The 14,922-nt window shown below is 36.1% G+C and overlaps 2 protein-coding genes across 2 annotated transcripts; both read right to left on the reverse strand.

Annotated features, from left to right (window-relative positions):
* Positions 1-248: 248 nt before the first annotated feature.
* LOC116108118 (patatin-like protein 1) lies at positions 249-2,540 on the reverse strand. Its single transcript, XM_031394402.1, has 6 exons — positions 2,424-2,540; positions 2,123-2,304; positions 1,488-1,677; positions 1,229-1,390; positions 820-1,122; positions 249-675 (listed from the first exon to the last, which is right to left on the reverse strand). The coding sequence occupies exons 1-6, from the start codon at positions 2,538-2,540 to the stop codon at positions 451-453; spliced, it is 1,179 nt and encodes a 392-aa protein (XP_031250262.1). The 3' UTR covers positions 249-450.
* A 9,951-nt stretch (positions 2,541-12,491) lies between these two features.
* LOC116108129 (protein FAR1-RELATED SEQUENCE 6-like) lies at positions 12,492-13,338 on the reverse strand. The gene is made up of 2 exons (XM_031394410.1): positions 13,315-13,338; positions 12,492-13,145 (listed from the first exon to the last, which is right to left on the reverse strand). The coding sequence occupies exons 1-2, from the start codon at positions 13,336-13,338 to the stop codon at positions 12,492-12,494; spliced, it is 678 nt and encodes a 225-aa protein (XP_031250270.1).
* Positions 13,339-14,922: the final 1,584 nt, after the last annotated feature.

Genomic DNA, 14,922 nt, shown 5'->3' on the forward strand with positions numbered 1-14,922 from the left:
GCACGGATATCAAGCAAGCTGCGGTGCTGGCACTTAGCACCACGCATCTTGCGGTCCTCCACCCGTCAACGGCCTACTAAACTAGGTCCACACTGGCCTTCAGAGAGTTCAGTCTCAGTTAAACTTCAGCACGCAGAATCAACATTTAAGTCGATTGAGGTGATCCATTGAAGTTAGTATTTTAAGTTTAAAAGATGTGAAGAGATTAAATAGCTTAACATACTGTATTAATGTTTATGTGCTTGTGTTTTTATGACTCCCCAGTTTAAACACAGTTTCATTCCAATTGGATTTTTCCCATTTTCCTTACAGACAAGTAGATAACTGAACTACAAGGTGACCCAGTTACAACATTAATGCAAACAGTTCATAACTTCATACAATAATTATTTTCTACGACAAACATGCATTACTAAATTGAACTTCTCATGTCCCAAAATCAAGGGAGTTTCAGTTGACTTGGCGCCTCAGTTTTTCTTCTGAGAGTAGTTTGGCAAATTCTGCAAGAGCTTCTTCATTGTTGCCCTCTCCTTCAATTTTCTCAAACCTGCCAGTATCCAGGTTCACTCTTGACACTTGGTCCTTTAACAAATTCGTTCCAATCTCAATAAGCTTATTCATGTTATCTTTAGTCGAAATATCAACAGATGAAGTATCACCAGTTAACGTGTCAACCTATACAAGTGTGAAAACAACGCAAGAAAATTAATGTTAAACACGGAGGATGTTATTATAACATTCAGCAAATACAGTAGTCACGTGGTCATGAATCATGATGAACAAGTAGAAACTGTGACTTTATATGCGTGATCTTAGTACCTGAATTCGGAGGTAGTTGCTCTTGGCTCCAGACGATTGGAAGATTGTGGACACATGAATATCAACTATATCAGAGCTTGCATCGGTAAAAATGTCGAGCATTGGTGTTCTTCCATTGTCATAAACCCAACTAAGTAAACCCCATTTGGAGGCTTTGGCTGCACTATACTTTGGCTCTTTCTTGGCTTCACCAGTGCCCAGTGATAGCACTAGCATCTGTGAGCAGTCCATTGGATTTATGTCAGTGAACTGGGAGTTTTCCTTGAAGATCTCCTTTGAAATGTGGCCCACAGCTAACATTGTCTACAGATTCAGATTAAATTTTTCATTTTGTTAGTTACGCCACATCCGCTTAGGATTATATATAATTTGCTAATTAAACTAGAAGTTCACCAGTTAAGCTACTTACAGGATTATTTGCAGCAACTCCACCATCAATAAGATCAAAAGTGCGGGTTCCTTGAGTGGCATCCTTAATCTCGAAGTAGTGTGCTGGGAGAAAGGTGGGAGCTGCAGAGGTGCCGATGCATATGTCAGCCAGCCGAGCATTCTTCAAAACATCTTCTTTTGCCTATACATATAATGAATTGGAAAATCAAAAGTTAATTACTGGATTTGGTATAATTAGATAAAGTAGAAAATTTGTGGACAGCTTTATAGTATCATACATCGTTGGTTGAAAAGATAACAGGCTGAAGTAGCTTGATGTCGAAAGCAGGTACAACCACATTTGTTAGGGTGTCTTTGAGAGTAATGTCTCCTAGAAGTTGGTTTATAATTTTCCGGAGGTATTTCCCATTATACTTGGGTCCCGTCATCTCACCCACAAAGCTTGTAATCGGATTCAACAAATTCCAGCTACTGATTCCACGGAAAAATAAGCTTTCATCAGGTAACCCTTCCTTTCGTAGTTCGTCATGATAAAAAACCATATATATATATATATATATGGTTTTTGTATCTTGGGTAAGAAATAGTTAAATCATTCTAAACATAATATCTTAGAATCCAATGGACCTTAAAAAAATTAAAGTCGAACAAATAATGAAAGGGCACGACACATTAAAACTTGAATAAGAGTTTTACTTTATGGTTACTTCAATTTTTTATTCCTTTAATACATATAGTAATTGTTTTGTTTTCTCAAAAAGTTCGTGAGGGCGCGATGGAAGGGCCATTGGCCCCCCATCCCCATGCAGTGGCAGTGCAAGATCGGGCCCTCCCATTATTACTTAGTAATATATTTTGAGGGAAAATGCAAGAAAAGCCTTTAAGATGAGTATTAATTTGGATGTCAAATTACCTAGATTGAGGGAAAATCTTAGGAGAGTGCTCAAGATAGAAGTTGTTTAGTTCATTAGCAGCAAAGGCAGGTCTCCCCTCCTTGTTAGGAGTTGTAAGCATAGTGGTTATCAATCCGCCCGTGCTTGTTCCTGCAATTATATCAAAATAATCTGCAATTCTTGCATTTGGTCCATCCAATTCCTGCCAAAGCATAGATTCATATATAACAGAAGAAATTTACATAACTACGCACCAATAAGAAAGATGACAACGACAGGAGGAGAAAAGGCTTTGTGTGGTGTGTTGTGTTAGTGAGGTACCTGAAGCGTGGATTCGAGAAAGGCTAAAATAGTGCCAGGAATAAGGCCTCTGATGCCACCTCCATCAATGCTTAACACAGTAATTATTTTCTTTCCTTTGGCAGAACTGGTAGCCATTTTGATTCCAAGTGCTTCTTGACGTTGAACTTTCCGGTGTAATAATATTACTATTAGTTCTGACAGCTAATTTGTGCTTTGCTTGATTGCCTGAAGTATGCAAAAGCGAATGAACTTAATGAGTATTTATAACGAACGACTAATCAGAAGTTCCCCAATGGGGACCAAGAGAAACCATGCATTTGTTATTTAAGTTTTTTAACCTACCTGTAAACTGTAGTTAAGCACGCCTTAAATGAATTGGTCAAAGATTCTTTTATTAGGTAAAATTAAAATTAAAATTTTGTATTCTTACTTGTTAAAGGCGTTGAAACTCTTGAACATTTATCGCCAGTTTCAATGTCTCATATATGTGCTTTTTCTCTCCTCAATGGCACCTTCAATCTCTTGATATATACCAATGCCATTGTCATGCAGGTGAGTTTAGAGAACAATCAATACAAGCTTATTTTACCTTTTCTACGATAAATAGGTTAAACTAAAGAGAAGGAAGAAAAAGAAAACTTCAATAAATCCACATACTAGTACTAGAAAGGTTTTATTTGGTAAATAGAGATAAATTTGTTAGCGTCGTCGGTGCTCAAAGAGAGAATCAAAGTACAGCATGGAACAAATAAATATAATTGTAGAGTTATATGATATCCTTCCAAAATCATATGATATGGATCCTGCTAGCCACCGTATTCCTACTACTGATATTGGATGCTATTAGTTAGTAAATTAATTTGCTGTAAAGCATATGCTCTGTGTGTTTTGGACTTAAGCTTCACCTTAGTCATCAAATCAAGAGTCCCAGTACTATAGGAACTCATTTTTATCATGTGCAAATTAGAATTAGTTTATGGATCAACTGGAAGGATAGTGATGATCTGATCGTGGGTTCTGTCGTATGTGGTGGTTCAGAGATGGATAAAGTTACAGGCTGTCTCGATCCCATTTTTAAGGAACAGAATTCCAAGTCGTTTATTAACAAAGCTGCCGATAGGACAACATTAGTTTTTGAAAATTAATTAAACATATAAAACTCTATCGCACAAAAGTCTAAACAATTTAATTTTCGAAGTCACCATGGATTCCTTCATATCATGTAGCGCACCACTTACCATCAACTTTCTGTTTATATATAATAATGAGTATTAATTAAAATTATCTATTAATTATTAGCAAAATGTGGAACTCAAAGATGCCATTCATGGACAGTGATATTATTTGTTTTATATTAATCCACGTTTAAGAGTGTTGATGCAAAAATTATACAAACTTGAATAATCCGATTGATCTTGGTGGAATCATAACTAATGTGTGCGTGATTTAACAAAAAACAGTAATTGAATATTTAAAGAGCAAAAATGAGTAATGACAAAAGACAATTTTTAAAGTACTTCGACAAGTTTGAATCTTGAATCTTGAGTCTACGTCTATTATTTCTTTTATTGAATGAGAATTATAAATGATGAATCTTTTCCTAGAACAATTGTCCAACCCACCTAAAAACAAGTTCTTCGGATCTCCCGCGCAACATAGTGAGATATATGTTAGATATTAATCAGCTAATGTTAAAAGAATAACAAATTGGTAACACATCTACCAAAATTTATACAGTCGACTTTAATCAACTTCAATCCAAATGGTCAACTTTTCATTTCACAGTGTAATGGGTACGGCTTATTCATCTCCTAAAGAGGGTTCACATTATATTAATCTTTTAAATTGATTTAAGTATGGAAACCTTAATTCAAGATAAGAACTTATGAGGACTTGGGCAGTGAGTGATGGATACACACCTGGAAAAATAGAATTTGAAATTGTATCTAATATATAAGAAGTTACATCTAATTTTAACACAAAGAGAGGAGTTACCATGAATTTGAAATTGGATACTAAATGAGAAACTTAATCTAATCCTAATGAAGGAGAGAGATGCTATAGACACAGGAAGCATTACAGTGACTATGGCTTTACACAACTTCAGAGAGTTGGGCTGACGAAGCTGAGGGGATTTTCATTGTGCTTAGATTGGACTGGTTTCAGTGTTTGTTGGGAACTTATTCTTAACCATGCTTCCTGCTTTGTTTTACATCAGTGTGGAAATCTTTGAATATATTCCATTGATGGTTTTCTATTCCTAAAGTTTCTATTAATTGCAGAAACTGGTGTTAATACTGATATCAATTTGGAATTTCTATTCTGCAAGTGTTATAGATATATTCGTCATCCCATTGATTGTTGCTCAAATAACGCAGATTCTAAATTTAACTTCAGGAAGACATCTCAACACTCTTGACTACATGAACTTTATCTGTGTTGATGTTCATTGCTTATTGTCTTTACCCTGTAATCATACATTGTAAGCAATTGTAAGCACTAATTATATTTTGCGAGCTGATCAATTACAAGTTGTTACGTTGAAGGTTGTGAGAGATAATTGTGAGATTGAGTTGTAGAACTAGTACTTCTCTAATGTGAAATTGATTATACACCTACCAAAAGTTTGTCTTTAGGGTACTGAAACAACATTCTATGTTTTCAGTTCCTCTCTTACATGGTTTTTCTCTTGTACGTATTTTGTGACTTATGGTCGTCTTCAATCTGAACAAGCTACCTACCATCTCATATTAGGGCGAGTGTATGAAATGTTTAATATTATAAAGAAGGGTCCAAATTGTATTTTGGTAGGAAAAAATATTTTATATCTTATATATTATTTTTCCTCAAAAACAATTTTTTAATTCTTAATTAAAACGTGGTTGGTAATACAAATAAGATTGACGCTAATCTTAATAGGCACAGCTCATCAATTTTGTTTTCTAATTATAATTTTATTTTTTACGAAACTGCTAAATAGTACAAAACAAAAATCATATTTAAAGAGGATAAATCATAAACCTTTATTCTATTTCAAATGTGAGTATGTAACCGTCTTTTTCTATCATAAAGATTTGAGATCATCAGTCAACTTAACTCCTTAAAACCTATCAACAATAAGACATGAACTTGCAAGTTGCAAGGCCGCAGCAGCCACCCCAATTTTTCGGGGTCTTGTTGTGCAAGCTTGTGAAATTGTCCAATCTGGATGTTTGCAAGTAAAATCGGGAAACCATTATTGCTCTTGCCAACCCAAAATACACCATTACTACAACTAGATGATTCTTTGGCGAATGATATGCAATATTTAAGACGTTAGGATTGAGATTTGACTGAAAATAGATGGGGTTTTGGATATTACATCAAATGTGTAGGATTGAAATTTTTTATTTATTTTTTTATTATTATTTTTTTTTTTGATACCAAAGTTTTCAGCCAATTTACACGTATTTTAACTAATCTTTTAGGGAGACTAGCACAACAATCTACTACTACGACCCCCACTTAAATCGTGGATGATCAAATAAAGAATCGAATCTAAGACCGTACGTTTATCCACATTATCTTTAATTCGCTCTAGCCATCTGGATTAGCCACAGATGGGTAAGTGACATAAATTTCTTCAGGTAGGTGATCAACCGTCAACATAATGTATGTATCATAAAATTCTCATTTAGTTATTAGTAAAATGGTGAAGTCAATATCTCACTTCATTTGTTCCGTTTTAGTCAAAATCTAAGGGATAAACACGTCTTTTTGTTGAAATCACATCATAGAGGTTTGGTTTATGTGAAATCGATAACACACCTACCAAAAGTTTGTCTTTAGAGTTACTAAAACAGCTGTCTTTAGAGTTACTAAAACAGCATTCCTCTCTTGCATGGTTTTTCTCTTGTACTTATTTTGTGACTTATGGTCATCGTCAATCCAAACAAGCTACCTACCATCTCATATTGGGGCGAGTATATGAGAAATTTAATATTATAAAGAAGGGTCCAAATTGTACTTTGGTAGGAAAAGGTATTATATCTTATATTGTATAATTTTTCTTCAAAAACAATTTTTTAATTCTTAATTAAAACGTGGTTGGTAATACAAATAAGATTGATGCTAATCTTAATAGGCACAGCTCATCAATTTTGTTTTCTAATTATAATTTTATTTTTTACGAAATTGCCAAATATTACAAAACAAAAATCATATTTAAAGAGGATAAATTATAAACCATTATTCTATTTAAAATGTAATCGTCTTTTTCTATCATAAAGATTTGAGATCAAAAGACAACGTAAGTAATTAAAACCTATCAACAATAAGACATGAACTTGCAAGTTGCAAGGCAGCAGCAGCCATCCCAATTTTTTAGGGTCTTCTTGTGCAAGCTTGTGAAATTGTCCAATCCGGATGTTTCCAAGTAAATCGGGAAATCATTATTGCTCTTATCAACCCAAAATAGACCATTACTACAACTAGATGATACTTTGGCGAATGATATGCAATAATTAAGACGTTAGGATTGAGTTTTGATTGAAAATAGATGGGGTTTTGGATATTACATCAAATGTGTAGAAGCTGGTTACACACCTCACTACCAAAACTTTGTGTTGAAAATAGAAGACTACAATTTCTTTTTAGTTCCTTCATCTTTGGGCTGAAAAGTCAATAATAATGGGTCAACCTAGTAGACAAAAGGGTCGTAACTGTCGAAGTTGAGGCCCGATAAAGAAAGGAAAGGCTTGGACAAGCACCAAATTTAAAGGGGACTTTTTCCAAATGAGTAATGTTACCTTTACACCAAGAAATTACACCATCCTCTTATGTCATGTTGTGGCAGATGACGTGGCAATGCCACATCAGTGTGATGCCACCTCATTTCCCATTCCAAAAAAATTTCATCCAAAATTTTCAATCTGAATGAGTTTTTACCATAAATCAATCTGAAACCTCACCAAAAAAAACCCCCCAAAAAATGCAACAAATAATCCTCTCAAATTTGAAAATCCGACCATGTCAATCTTTGAGCAAACCCCCTCGCACGTCGTCCAATGGCCATCCCAAACTGATCCTCTTTTGCTTTCTACATTGAGTGGCCACCTCTACCATCCCAAACCCTTACCCTAAAATTGAAAAATCTCTCCCACAATCGACCCACCTCCAACGCCGTCGATCGTCGTCTACCACCACATACGCTGGCTATCATCTCCCAAAACCGCCACCTTCTATCGTCATTCCCAAATGCGCCAATTTCCCAATTTCAAAAACTGAGAACCCTTCCCCTACATTTGAAAAATCTCTCCCATAGTCGACCCACCTCTAACACCTCCACCGCCGCCGATCATCGTCTACCACCACCTACGTCGGCTATCGTCTCCCACGACCACCACTTGCTATCATCATTCCCAGATGCGTCAATTTCCATTCAATTTTTACCGCTCATCTAAAAATCAAATTCTCAACAATTTCAACAATTTGTCAGTCGATCTAATCTCAATTTCATTACATGCCTCAAACCATCATTTCCACGCCTTGCCAGATGCTGCCACACCTCACCAATTTCCCCCAATTTCATTTCAGTTTTTATTTATTTTTTATATGAATTGATTCATGATAGGCCACGACGTTGGGATAGGCTGGTCGTGACGAGCAGGAATGGGTCAAGGCAGTTGCAAGATTTCTTGTGAGTTTCAGTTGCAGGATTATGCACAAATTTACGTGCATGAGTTATGCTTTTACGCATCGATTTACATGCATAGTTATGCTTAACTTATGGAGTCTTTTGTTTACGTTATTTACGTGTCTATTTACGTGGATTGCAATTAAGTTAGTTTCCCTTTATTTCAGTTTACTTGTACAAGGTTTTGCTTTATTTAAGCAGCCACAGTCATCAATGAAAGGGGGGAATTATTTCTATGCAAACTGTGGTACACTTCTCTCCCGAAGAGAAGACAAAATATCTGATCATTTCATTCTCTGCATTTGGGACCTATTAATTGGTATCAGAGCAGGTTATTATGGGAACCAATAAAGAGCGTATTGAACTGTTGGAGGCTGGGCTCGGTGAAGTGCAAGATGGGCTACACCGGATGGAGCTCGGCATGGCGGACAGGCTACGACATTTGGAAGAAACTCTTAACCGTTTCTCTGATGTACTGCTTGCAAACCAGGAGCCTCCAAACCATGGCCACCAACACTGTGAAGGCCACGATAGGGGACGGCTTGTTGTCTCCTCCAAGACAGTGAAGCTTGAATTTTTGAGATTCTCTGGAGATGATCGTTCAACCGTGTGAACCAATTTTTTGAATTCCAGAATACTCTTGAAACCCAGAAAGTTTCCTTAGCCTCTTACCATTTGGAAGGAGAGGCCAACCAATGGTGGCAGTGGATTCGTAAGACGTTCCAAGACGAAGGACGCGCTCTCTCATGGGTAGATTTTGAAGACGAGCTCTGGGCACGCTTTGGGCCATTGGAGTGTGAGGATTTTGATGAAGCCCTTTCAAGGATACGTCAGGATGGTTCATTGCGTGATTATCAGCGAGAATTCGAGCACTTGGGCAATCGCGTACGAGGTTGGACGCAAAAAGCTCTTGTGGGAACATTTAGGGGTGGCTTAAAAAAGGACATTTTGGATGGAATCTGAATGTTTAAGCCTTAGACATTAAAGGAGGCTATCAGCTTAGCGCGAATGAAAGATGAGCAACTATCGAGACAAGGGATGTGTGTACATCCTTCACCACTAGTGAGAGCCCCGTTAGCTCTTCCACATGCCGCACATGTAGCTGTTGTTTGGCGACTGACTTGGGATGAAATGCAGCAGAGGCGAGCTCAAGGTTTATGTTTTAATTGTAATGAGCATTTTACTGCAGGTCACCAGTGTCAAGGGCCACAACTACTCATGCTGGAACGACACGATGGCAGCGGCAACATAATTTGTGAAGATGTCACCGGAGAGCAACCAACTCAGGGGGGATGTGTTGTTCGAAAAAGGCAAGATGGTACTTTTGAAGCTGCACCCATACTAGCAGCAAACAACCTTCAATCGGGTCCAGGTCCACCAGAAAATGGCTAGACGAAAAAGCTCCTGGAAATATTTCCAACTGTGGACCTTAAGGACAAGGATCCACTTGATGGGGGGAGAATTGATAGGCCACAACGTTGGGATAAGCTGGTCGTGACGAGCAGGAATAGGTCAAGGCAGTTGCAAGATTTCGTGCGAGTTTCAATTGTAGGATTTTGCACGAATTTACGTGCATGAGTTATGCTATTATGCATCGATTTACGTGCATGAGTTATGCTTAACTTCTGGAGTGTTTTGTTTACGTTATTTACGTGTCTATTTACATGGATTGCAATTCAGTTAGTTTCCCTTTATTTCAGTTTACTTGTATGAGGCTTTGCTTTATTTAAGCAGCCGCAGTCATCAATGAAAGGGGGGAATTATTTCTATGCAAACTGTGGTACACTTCTCACCCGAAAAGAAGACAAAATATCTGATCATTTCATTCTCTGCATTTGGGACCTATTAATTCATCGAAGCAATGCGTGTTTATTTGGATGATTCACACTATTGTTCTAATTAATGATGCTTGTTATTTGCTTGTTGATTTGGATTCCAGAAGCTGCCCATTTCAAGGTCGTTAGCTCTTCCGTTGAGGAAGCATTTATGGATTTGGTATTGTTGGTTTAACACTTGTGGTTGGTGTTGTATGTAATTAACCCTAGAATTTTTTTTCCTTGTTTCTGAATTTTTGTGATCCTTAATATTTAACAGGATTGTAGGAGAGCTTTAGAATGTTTTATAAATCCCAGATAGAAGCTGGGTCTTGTTCTTAGTTGCGTTTGATTATGTTCGACTGGTTTGGTTCTTGTATGTTGGTATTTTAGTTTCAATAAAGCTGAACTTTGGGAGGATGTATTTTGTGCCAAATATTTGCCTTTTTTGTTATGTTTTCAACTTATGGTGCACCAGCTTGATGTGTTTTCGTAGGTCAATAATAAAAGATTCAAACATAAAAAATTTTGGTAACTATTTTAGGTAGGAAGTTGTGCCCTATCAACGGAATTATTTGCTTGTCTTTTAAGGGCTCAAAGGCTGCAAAATTTCTATAATTACCAAGTTGTTTTGTCTTCCACCTTATTCTTTTTGCTCTATTCAAAATGATTCTTCTTTGATTTTATTTTATTTGTAGTAATGTGCAATGACATTGATTGAAATGAATTGGAAATGAATTGTGTTTATTTAAAGTAGACTCGTTTTATTTGACTATAACGAATGATTTTCTTGTTTCTTTTTTGTGCTTTTTAACTATGAGTTTAGTTAAATTGGAGACTGCAGATTTTGTTTGCTGGCAAACCTGTTGTGTTCCTGCTGTAGAATCTGCATTTTTGCAGGTTCCGGGAGATTACTGCATTCCGGATAGTTTGTGTAGGTTTGTTAGAGGTGTTGTGGCAGTTTTATGCTGTCTGTAGTGTGTGCAATTTCTAGAAGGTTGTTGCAGTTTGCATAGGTTGTTCAGTATGTGTGTTTGCTGACGTCTTCAGGAGTTTTCTATAGTTTGTGTAGCTTTTGGTTGTTGGTTACATGATTATGTGGCTCGTAATGCAGTATTTTGTAGGATTATGTTGCAATTGTGCTGTTGTGGAGAGAGTGCTTTAGCTTGGTCGAAGATGCAGCAGTTTTTGCTGTTTTTGTTTGTTATCTCAAGAGATGTTGCACCTGGTGTAGCTTGTGAGTGTGTGCAATTTTTGAAGCTGCTGCAATTGATCTCTGCCTTTGGCAGTGTGTACAGTCTTCGAGTGTCTATTACAGCTTGTGTAGTACATGCTATTTGTGCGTTTTTTGTTTGAAAAATATTAGTCTTACAAAGACTCCTACAAAGAGTCTTTGTAAGACTAATAGCATAATCTCTCTCATTTCCTCTTCAAGATCTTCACTCCATCCATTTTTCTCCATATTCATGCTGCTTTGCTAACTTTTATATACTTTGTTGTTTGTCTAGGAGTGATTTGAAGGCCACCAAACAGCAGGCTCAAATGTTTTAGGGAACTTCTCTAATCTCTATCATTTTACCTAGCAAGAGAAGTGGGTATGCTTGGTCAAGCACCAAAACTTTCTCCATTACTTCTTTCACATCATCTTCATTAGGAACCCTTAGTGTAAGGACATTTTCTATTTGTCTCTGGAGCTGCTTGAACAAACTTGTTGCGTTACGTTACTCTTCTGCAAGTTGTGAAGGCTAGATCTCGTTCACAATAACCATCATCCTAGCAGCTGCAAAGAATAAGAGAGTTGATGATAGCTTCAAAGCCAAAAGTGATGAAATGCCTGCGCCACTAGTTGCAGTAACACCAGCCATGGTGGTAGTAGTGAGAGAAATCATGTTGATAGAGACACAACATAGGGCGACACAAATAATGGTGAAGAGACACAGCAAAATGGAGAAGAGAAGGTAAGTGAGAGTGACAACAAATATTTAGTTAGGTCTGTAGTGTTTTTTAGGGATTTAGTTTTACTTTTAGCTTTTTACTCTTTTAACCTTAGGTTTAAACTTTTTAGACTTTTAGTTTTCAAATATATTATAATATATTTTTTTAATTTTTAAAGGATAACCGTTTCAAAAAACTGATTTCGGTTAACCGATTTGAAAAAATACCTAAACCGGATAAGCGATTTAGCCATTTTTTCAAACCGAAATCGAAACTGGTTTTTTGGTTAACCGATTTTACGGTTTGGTTCGGTTTCCTGTCTTTTTTTTGTAGCCCTAAACTCCATCTATGTCTTGTATCAGGAAACACAATCCCGACTGCATTTTGCATAGCCCTGTCCTGATCTGTGATTATTGCTTTAGGAGCAGAATTCTCCATACATGCAAGCCATGATTCAAAAGGCTAAACAAAAGTTTTTGTGTCCTCATGGGAGATGAACCCACAACCTAATAATGTGGATTGGCCATGATAGTTAACACTGACAAACGTAGCAAACGACATATCATATTTGTTGGTCAAATATGTCGTGTCGAATGTCACAACATCACCAAATTCCCTAAGTGTGGCCATACTTCTTGCATCCACCTATAAAACATTTTGCAATCAACCATTTTCATCTAAATCCATAATGTAAAAGAAATTGAGATTATCTTTTTGCATTTTTAGAAAATATTTATGTAATGCAAAAGCATCACCATCTCCAAGTCGGATCCTTCTAACTTTTTCAATGTAGTTTCTACAATCATTTTGTAAAAAACTCAAATTCTCAACACCCCTAGCTTCAACTACTGAGTTGAAATTCTTACTTGGTTTAATCCTCGCTCTATCATTCACTTCAACCTTCCTTTTCACATGCGCTTGTATAAATCTATTGCTCTTGAAAAATCTTGATTTTCTAAGACTTATGAGTTCATGGTTATGCTCATAGATGATTGACACTATTTCCAATTTACCATCTAAATGTCGAGAGGCAACATTGCAAGCCTTATAACCACTTTTTGTCAATGGATGCAATTTAAAGATATTTTTGGAGTCATTATCCTGCTTTCCACCACAACAATAGGCAACGTTCGCATAAATCAATTCCCCATCATCTCTTTTCCTTGAAGATCTTATTGTAACTTCAAACCCCATTTTATTTCCATAGCTCCGATAGTATTGGAAAAACTTATCAAATGATTCAAAAAACATTCCAAGATTAGGCTTGCCTTCATCTTTCGCAGTACTTCTATCTCCTATTTGTTGTGCATCATTACCCTACATTACACAAATTATAATAGCAAAGAATTAGTATATAACATTCCAAAAAAAAAAAGGTGCAAATAATACCATTAAAGGAATTAAGATCATATTAATGCTTAAAACAAATAGATAACAATTACAAGGATACCTGAACCACATTGAATTATGGGGAATAGTTATCTACTTTTTTCTGGTTGCACTCTTCCATGTGTAAAATGACTAGGATTGGTTGTGGGGGCTTGCTTATTTAACAAGTCTACACATACAAAAAATATTTCATTAAAAAGAATGACAATAGACCATGACTTGAAGTACACTAGGTGCCAACCCCACAAATGGTCACATTTATTCATGACAAACAAGAATTCATCATATTTGCAACCCCACAAATCCTCACACTTATTCGTCACAAACAAAAAATCATCATGGAAGACTACAGCAAAATTTCACATTTAATAAGGGTAAGATATCAATTTTTTTTCCCTTTCCAAAATCTATGAAGACAAAATAATCATTAAACTTTTTTTTTTCGGGCGGTAATTGGTAATTTTTATAAAGAATAATGAATTTACATCAAAACGAGAGAAACCGTTAAGCGGAGGAACCCATTTACAAAAAAAAATGGAACTCTATCAAAAAAAGGAGCATAAAAAAGCAAGGATATACAAATCCTTTACAAGAGAAATCAAACCCTAGTCCAAAAAAGGAAGCAATCAAGGGTGCCTATACTACTCTTTAAAGCCTTTACACCTTCACATAACACAAAACAATCACCATCATGGGAGCTAGCAGATAAAAACGCCTCACCCTAGCAAACCAATCAACAAGAAGGCAAGGTCTCAAGTCAACTACTAAAACTAATGCTAGAATCTATAAACATGATTGCAACAAATTCCCAATTCACAAACCAAAGCTTCCTAAATTGTCAAACAAGCAACTTCATCACGACTGACAACAGATTTCTAAATTAAAATAAGTAAAAACTTATGTTGCATCTTTCTAACGTACTACGATAAATTTGTGCGAGAAAATATATCACATTGGACAATATAATATATCCTTCCCCTTACATGAATGTTGCAAATATTACACAATCATCTGATTCCAAAAGTATGTATATATTTAACCGAAAAATGATACAAGCAAAATACCCCATATTAGGTCCAAAAATGAGGGGAGGATTAAAATAAAACAACCCACATACTCCATGGTATCAACGACAACAACCACACAACCCACACCCCAAGCAACAGCCACAAAATCCACACCCAAGCAATAGCCACACAACCAACACCCCAACCTGGTTTTGGATGGCCGCTGGATGCCGTGGGAATGGGTTGTGATAAGAGATTGAGTTGTTTGGGTTTTCAAAATTCAGAAGATTTTTGGGGAGAAATTTTTAAGGTTTCTTTGTTTTGGTAGATTTGAAATTGATTTAGGGAAATTAATGTTTGAAATTTTGGGTTTTTTTGCATAATTTTTTTAAAAAAAAAAAATTTGGAGGGAAGTGACGTGGCATCTTGATGATGTGGTAGCTGAGGTGGCATATGCCATGTCATGAAGTAAATAGATGGTGTAAAAGGTGGTCTAAAGGTAGCATTATTCTTTCCAAATTATTTGGTACACATCCTTATGTCACTGTACATATATTTTCTAATATAAAATTCATACTGTAATGTATAGTTTTCTTTCTAAATAAATCAATAAAACAATTTATTTCTTCCTTTAAAACAATTTTTTTTCCTGATGATCGGAGGTGCCCGGACTAATTTGCATATACCTCAACTAATCT

Source organism: Pistacia vera, unplaced genomic scaffold (assembly GCF_008641045.1).
Source record: "Pistacia vera cultivar Batoury unplaced genomic scaffold, PisVer_v2 Contig1175, whole genome shotgun sequence".
Lineage (NCBI taxonomy): Eukaryota > Viridiplantae > Streptophyta > Magnoliopsida > Sapindales > Anacardiaceae > Pistacia > Pistacia vera.